The 8116-nt window shown below is 43.7% G+C and overlaps 1 protein-coding gene and 1 long non-coding RNA gene across 4 annotated transcripts in view; both read right to left on the bottom strand.

The window, feature by feature from the left end:
* The window catches only part of LOC119267643 (GTPase Der-like), an 8557-nt gene extending 5654 nt beyond the window's left edge, over positions 1-2903 (bottom strand). For both annotated transcript variants that reach the window (XM_037549073.1, XM_037549074.1), the window contains exons 1-6: positions 2740-2903; positions 2448-2667; positions 1480-1704; positions 1125-1381; positions 458-681; positions 179-304 (exon numbers count right to left, since the gene is read on the bottom strand). In XM_037549073.1, the coding sequence (XP_037404970.1) occupies positions 179-304; positions 458-681; positions 1125-1381; positions 1480-1704; positions 2448-2667; positions 2740-2860 (1173 nt within the window). In that variant the 5' untranslated portion in view covers positions 2861-2903. The remainder of the gene's footprint in view (positions 1-178; positions 305-457; positions 682-1124; positions 1382-1479; positions 1705-2447; positions 2668-2739) is intronic.
* Positions 2904-5555: 2652 nt separating this feature from the next.
* On the bottom strand, positions 5556-8116 carry LOC119267642. Of its 2 annotated transcripts, none has more exons than XR_005132529.1 (7): positions 8038-8116; positions 7858-7930; positions 6729-6809; positions 6454-6630; positions 6267-6306; positions 5929-6002; positions 5556-5847 (listed from the first exon to the last, which is right to left on the bottom strand). It is a non-coding gene; the product is annotated as an uncharacterized LOC119267642 (long non-coding RNA). The 2 variants fall into 2 exon arrangements; XR_005132530.1 differs by having other exon boundaries at positions 5936-6002.

Here is an 8116-nt window from a genome sequence, read left to right as displayed (position 1 = left end):
AGCTACTGCCAATAATGCAGGCATAAGCAATAGAATCAACTCGTTGTAATCAACAAGACCTCAGAAGAACAAAGAAGAATAGCACTGAAAAAGTTTCCCCTTAACCAGATAAAAGGGAGCATACTATAGCCAGGACTTTAGGTCGCAGACTAGTGTACAGCTGAATGAGTGAAAGTACCTTCTCTGCATCAAGCACAAGAGCTACAATATGAGCTCTCATCAGATTCTTTCTTGATTGTACCACACTTAGTGATGATGGCCCTTTCTCCTTTCCCGCTCTTTCCATCCAACCAGCAGTATCCACCTGCATCGCCAACAAGAAAGAAAATGCCAATTCAGGAAAATGGAGACAGCCTGATTGAACATGATGTCGCAAGGTCTAACACGGCAGCTACAGCCATATAGGAAAAGGCATCAAAAAGATATTATTGAACTCTCATATAGCAAATTAACTTACCAAATATACAGTTCTGTTGTCAAATTGAAACTTAGCCCGGATGGAGTCCCTTGTTAAGCCTGACTCTGGACCAACCAGAACTCTTTGTTCTTGCAACAAGGCATTAAGTAGGGTCGACTTCCCAACATTAGGACGTCCCACAATTGCTAACTGCAGAGGTAGCTTGCTTTCATCACCTTCATTGGCCTCAGCCTCGGAAGTAGGGTCATCTTGATTTAGTCCATCTATCACGTGACAGAAAACCAAGAATAATATTTACATACATTGGCATCATGGTTTTCCCTCCAGAAATTAACGGTACGGGATCATAAATTTCTCTTATTGCTTGAGGAAACGGAATATACTGTTTCCAAAGTTCAATAGGTGGTGGTTTGTTGTCACTGATTTATAAACTATAATGCCCAAACCCCTCCATTTCTACTTGAACAGAACCAATATGGAGAGAGGATTAGTGGATGGAGAATTTTTTAAGCAATTCTGATACCTAGCTGAAATCTTCTATTTACGCAAATTCGTCACACTTATGAATAGTGTATCAGTTTTATCAATCAGTACATTACTGAAAGAAAGCAAAGATAAGAGGAACTACAAGGAAGTCACGACATATCAAAACAAATATCTTATACTAACAGAACCAAAGTCATTGAAGATACAGCTACAAACTTACTATTTGGAAGCTGAAACATGTATTCCTCAAATAATGGCCTGAGTGTCTCATAAAGCTCTGCCATCCCGAGGCCTGTCTCTGCAGATATTGCAACTGGGTCACCAAAACCCAACCTGTGGGCTTCTCCAGCAGCCGAGGTCAAAACTCCATGCTCATCAAGTGACTCAGACTTATTCATTGCGACAATGGTATGTATACCAGATGCATGTTTTCGTAGCCATTGCCCGACCTCAAGATCCAGTGGCTGTAGGCCATCCCTGAGAAAGCCATTACACTTTTACTATGCAACAAGTATCAACTTATCAACCTCACTCCAATGATAATAGGTTGATATAGCAAACCAAAGCACACTCACCTGACATCAATCAAGAAAATGGCAAATTGAGATCTGACCAACACATTCCCTGTCATGTCAACCGTCCGAGCAAGAATGCTCCCAGATGTTGCTGCAGTCTCAAGTCCAGCTGAGTCAAGCACGCGAAAACGAAGATCTCCAAGCTTGGCAACTCCTTCTCGAATGTCGCGGGTGACATGGTCTCCAGGTGTATTATACACCAATGCCTCCCTCCTCCGTATTAATCTAAAAACATTCATAAAAAAATCAGCACAAAGTTAAAAAAAAAACTGAATGGAATAAGAGTGGCAAACTATGTAGGCTGCAATTCCTCAATGTAAAACCATTAAATAATAGGATGTTAATAACATCAGAAATTTGTCAAAAGGAGTACTATGTCATAGTGCTGAGTGCTGACTAGGGAAACCAAATGGTGTCAAGGTGTATGTAACATGGAAGAGCTAAAAGCTATAATAGAGTATCAAAGAATAAATAACACTATGCTGGAGACATATAGGTGCATGTGCAAGCTTAAAGAGAGCTGCCTGAGGAAATATGTCATATGCAGCTACAACAACCAAGATGACAGCAACCATTTTGTGCAGATGTCATACAACATAACAACATCACATGTTAAATAGCCAAATGCAATCCAGTAGAAGGTGTAACTACAACAATATGTACATGCAAACTCAAAGGTGCACATGGAAAATGCATAATTGGCATGTATTATCGTCGAGATGGTCGCAACCATCAAGTACTGTGGCATCCCGGGTTTTCCAGTGATGCAGATAATTGTCACTTGTCAGCAATGCAACACAAAGGATAGCATGGTTGCTGGCCAGAACGAGCGCTTCGGAACTATCCCGGGGAGTGCGTGTTGAATGGAATCTGTAAGAAGACGCGGTGCCTTAAAGGTGCTTGTGGAAATGGCTACCCCATGGAGCATGGGGCTACGCGGGAAACTAAGCGCGTGTGGCGCCTCTCACCTGTTGAAGAGCGCGGACTTGCCGACGTTGGGGCGGCCGACGAGGATGATGGTGGGGAGAAGCGCCGCGTCCACCTTGGTGAAGTCGACGCGGGACTGCTTCATTGGGCTCCTCTTTGGCTTGCCCTTGGGCTTCGCGGGGGGCTCCGATATCTCTGCAACGGTGGAGTACGAGATGCCGGCGGAGAATGGAAGGCGCGGGAGGAGAGGTGAAGCACGGGCTGCATCGGGGAGCTGGACGGTGAGACGAGGAGGGTTGAAGGGTTTGGTTTGAGAGGGGAGAGGAATCTTACCGAGAGGAGGGGGAGGTAGCGGAACTGGCGGGGAAGGAAGGGTGCGGGGGAAGAGGAGAGCTGCCGCGGCGGGGCGGCTCCGGCGGAGGGCGGCGCGAAGGAGGACGGCGGCGGCGCCCATTTTTCGAAGGAAGTGTGAAAGAGGTAGGCGACGAGGTTTTCAAAGCTGGGCCGGACAGGGAATGGTTATTCGCAGCGGGGCTCCATGCCAATTAGGCCTGCTAACTCTGAGGCCTCGTTCGGTTTGCAGGATTTCAATAGAAAAGACATAGGATTCCCCAAAAAAATAGAAAAACATAGGAACAAGGATTTCAGAGAAAAAAATTATATAACGCATTCGGTTTGTAGATAATGTGTACATAAATTTCATAGCTCATTTTATGTGTTTTTGAGAAAACTACACATCCATTCAAAACTCATTTTGCGCGTAGAAATAAATAAGGCAATCAATTCCTTAGGATGGTAAATGTCATCCTATCAAATTCCTATACAACTTCTAATTCCTATATTTTGGTTTCCTCCAAACCAAATGAGGCATGAAAGATGTTTCTGAGTTTGTAGGGCAACTCCAACTGGCCAACCCAACCAGACAAAAAAAATCCCCTAAATAAATAGACAAAAAATTACCCACCTTTTTTCCATTTGGCTGGAATAGCAACATATACTAGCAAATAGATCTAGCATTTTTTCCATAGTACCAAGAGAATATTTTATGCCATGATGACAAGTAATATTGCACCAAATGAATCGCACGAGCCCCGTGTGTGCTCCGGCCTCATAGTTCATGCAAAAACAAACAAATATAAGATGATCATGCATCTGGATCATGAGCTTTTGTCTCTTCTCGAACCAAGCAATTTTCTTGGGGTCATGTTTCTCGAGTCAGCCCCCATGATGCAGGCCTTTCTTTGCTTGACCCTCCATTTCCTTGGCTCTTGACCGGGTATTGGCCTCGTCGATCTCAACCTTCTTCTTTTGTCTTTCAAAGTGATTCTTCATTGCCTCCTCTTTCTCTTGTGTTTTCTCTTTTTCCTTTTCTCACTTGACACCTACTTTTGGGTTATGAACCACCCCATCACAGTCTCCATCGAGCGTCGGCTCGTCTCCACGAAATGCAGCTCTGCCCTTCCTCTATCGAGCATCGGCTTCGTCATCCTCATCTCTCGTTCTCGCCCTCCACAAGGGCTCAAAGCGCTGCCATCCCACCACAGGCGCCCCCCAACTCAACGCGCTGCCGAGTGACGACACACCCCAGGCCACCACCCATCTCCAAGCGCCACCAAACTCGACGATCCATTGTATCAGTGTTTGTATATGCAGATCCCATATAAAAAGTGGTGGTCAGTGCGGACAAGTCCCAGGACGTCCAGCAAGCTGTCCAGTGTCCACTTACACAGTGGCGGAGCTTGAAAGAAAATGCTGGGCGGGCCAGACTAAACAAGAGCACAATTTTTTTTGAAATTCTGAATCATAAGCATCAGTATGATTACCGGATGGAGCAAGCAGTATGTATATATACAACAAAATACATTTTAACCCTGAACCACTATTAAGTTAGCTAATACAAAAGCTTTGAGACATTAGACATGTGACTTACTCACATACTACAAATCGACTCTCCGGTCACCCTTGCTTCTAAAATCTGCAAGGACATCTTCGTGGCTGTAGTTCTCTAGAATTCCACCCTCTATGTGAACTAACAGATTATTGGCAAGATTCTCATCTTCCAGGGTCTCGCTGCACGCTGCAAGAACTCAATACCTTCGAATGTAACAGCTTCATTTGCTCGAACCTATTCGTACTGGTTTTGGTTATGTTGTTCCAATTCAAGCAACGGCAATATCTAGTTTTCCTGAACTCGAGTTATGTCATCTCTTTTCCTTTTAAAAACCAAATCAATTCTTCTCTGAGATTGATTTTCCTTGCCCATGATTACCTGTGTTGCAATTTGTATAAGATCGGGCTATTCACTTTCTTATCAAATGGACACAACTATTTTTTATCAACAGTTCAACACTGGACACTCAAAGCAGATGAATAGTTGGCGCTAATGGTTAGAAATCCCACTGGACACTCAACAGTCAACAGAATTCTGTACAGGTGGAATTCCATATGGATAAAATCTGTTTCTTATAAACACTGGACACTGAAAATAGATGAGTTCATGACTCATAAGTAGATGTAAAGAACTGAACAAAAATGATAAAATGGGGAATTACCTCTTGCCTCTGACAGTTGCTCTACTCTTGGAGGACAGTAGGAGACTGGAGACTAGGAGAGCTCATCCAGTGATCTGCTCATGCGCCAGCCGCCAGAAGTGGTTCGGCAGGCCACAGGCCAGTAGCACGACAGCGTGGCCGAGCCCAAGCAGATGTCATCTGTGAGCAGGTGCAGAGAGTCGGGGGAAGGGAGGAAAGCAAGGGGCTGAACCGTGGCTGTGAGATACAGGGATTCTGGCGAGAGAGGATAGACGCCGTCGGTTCGCCGACGGCAGCGGCTTGCTCCTGTGCTCCCTGCTCGACTGTGGGACAGTTTGGGAATTGGGGAGTAGGGATTCCTAGCGCTGCCTACCTCTCTCCGGCTGCTCTGTGCGTTTTTTTTTTTTTGAGCAAGGCTGCTCTGTGCGCGAAAGCGAGAGGATGCACGTGGGCTGGGCTAGTGGGCTTGGGAGATGCCTATATAAAAAAATTTGGGTCAAAATCCTGGGCGGGCCATGGCCCGGTTTAGCCCCTACAGAGCTCCGCCCCTGCACTTACACTAGGGGTTGGGGCGCCACCCGGTGGCACCTCTTGAGAGGAAGTTTGTGCGATGCCAGATTGATAAGCGACCCTTTCATTTCTTTTTTCTCTAATTGTTGACGAACATACACATATAAGCAAGGAACTTGGAATAGAATTTACAACTGATAACAAAACAAACAACAATATTTTAGAGACCTTGATCCTCTTAGGTGGTGGATTATCCCCAACCAGATTGAACACATTCAACAATTAAATATGATTGCCCAATTAGATGACATGACATCTGAGTCAAGGGAGCTATCAAGTCACAACTTGCATCTCAGAACCAGTAGATGCATAACCATCTACCAACATAACTTCTTTTCACCTGCAAAACCAAACCAATTCAGAGAAGAAACCACTTTAAGCCACCAAAAAAGTACAGTAGAAGAGACGCTCTTATTCATACCTCTCACCTTTGATGTCGCTGCTGATTATTAATGTTTGAATGCATCAAAAACCAAATTTCTGCACGAACAAAATCTAGAAAAGCAACACATACAACTGTGTAAATATCCAAAATTGCAACTGAACATATGTCTTTAATGAAAAGACGAGCATGAACTAATCATGGCCAACATCAAGCAGTACTTACACAAGTGTGCAGCTTTATGTTAGTACAAATTAATAAATTGCAGTGTAGATTGACCAAGCAATATAGAAAGAGGCTTTAATATCTATTTTACCCATATCACAAATACTGAAGGGGAGAGAGTAATTATTAAATGCACTGAACATAAACCTTACCTTTATAAAATAAGAAAGAAATATGTCCTTCACAGCCTTCCTGCAGTTACAAAACATACTCAATCAGCAGGTACAAACAAAAAGCAATATTGCCATCTTAGATTGGTGTAGTGCAGCTAAAACAAAATCCATGCCAGCAACAACGAATCCTTTGAATCATGGCGGATGATTCGAAACCAAATCTCACCACTTATGCTATCTCGGCAACAAACTCTGGGTCCAAGTAGAGCACGTTTGCACGCACCAGCAGGTCGGCAGCCTGATGAGCGGCAGAGCAGTCACTTATCAGAAATCCATGCATGCCCACGGTGAGAGCAGGGGCGGAGAAACCTTCACCTTGAGTTTCAGTACGACGGTGCCGCCCCTGACATCGAAGAGGTTAGTGAACATGAGGGACTGCGACATCTCGTCGTCTGGATGGGGAAGCAGCGAGGCGAGCAAAAGAACGATGGCACCACTAACCTTTTCTTCTTAGACTTCCCCGGCCTATTCCTTCATCCTCCTCCTCTGCCACCGTCGTACTCGCCTCCTTCCTGGATCTCCCTGCCAAGGGGTAGAAAGAAACCAGCACGCAGGAATTAAGACAATGTGAATCGACATCTTGAGCTACGAAACTCAAATATTGTAACATACCTGGAACAACCAAGCAAGAAATATTTACCTTCAGTGGTTCAAATGGATAATGTCTTATTAATTGTCTCAAGTTCTTTCTTGCAATCTTTAGTAAACAGTCTAAACAATTCTATGAATAATCCATGTATACAGAAACAAGTTCATAATCACTTATTTTTCTTGTGCACAGAAGGTTCTAGTCCCTATACACTTCGGGAAATTAGAAACAGACAATTATTTAAACAGCTTGAGATTTGCTAGCATGTATGCGCCGGTGTAACTAACATGCATCTTTGTAAGGGTTTTGTACTTGTTACAACCTATTTTGGTCAAATGGCCTAAATCTGTACATATGCGTGACGCAGTACATCCATTTACTTGATCAGTTTCATGTGAATGCCGAATCATGATCTCAAAATTGTTATAGTTCAGTTTGATTCTAATTTATACACCTAAACCAGCCAATTATGCAAGAGCAACATCCAACATTTCACCTCATTAAGTATGCAAAAGCATCACCCAACACTTCAGCTTGCTAACCATGCAAGAACTACACACGACATAGAGAGATTTGGCTATAGGCAACAGAAGAATCACATGCATGTGTCGTAACCGAGCTGAATATGTTGAATTATGGAGGTACTCACTCAAACGCCTTGTATGTCTGCATTTTGATCAAACACATGGTACACAAAAACAGATGTTCCCATTACTTAATGAGACTCATTTCATGTTGGTACACTTATTAGGTAATAGGAACAGATAAGGTACGCATACATGTCTCAGTCAGATTTGATTATTGTTAATCTGTAACATATACTGATTTTGTTATGCTATCAGCAACAATGCAGTAATGGACTAATAGGTCGTCTGACCCAAATTTGTCATGTGCGTAACTATATTAACATCAAATTACTTATAATAACAATGCATGTAAACTGCAGTAAACAAATCATGGCAGATGCAGGAACAGGCATACCTGAAGTGCAGAGGAGACGCATCATCAAGCAATCGCAGACGAGTGTCAAGGCGAGGGGCAAACCGAGTGGACTCTGAAGGCAAAAGAGGAAAATCAGAGCAGCGATACAAGACGCATACACATCCATACAACAATGTGTCACAACGAACAAACAGCCTGCTCACATACACACGAGCACACCTGAAGAGCCAGAGATGATCCAAAAGTAACTACTCCACCATGACCGGATCAAAGAAGCTACTCATAGATGCGGCCCTCC

Source organism: Triticum dicoccoides, chromosome 3A (assembly GCF_002162155.2).
Source record: "Triticum dicoccoides isolate Atlit2015 ecotype Zavitan chromosome 3A, WEW_v2.0, whole genome shotgun sequence".
Lineage (NCBI taxonomy): Eukaryota > Viridiplantae > Streptophyta > Magnoliopsida > Poales > Poaceae > Triticum > Triticum dicoccoides.
The sequence above is the reverse complement of the archived record's forward strand: the minus strand, read 5'-3'. Positions and strand labels throughout refer to the sequence as shown.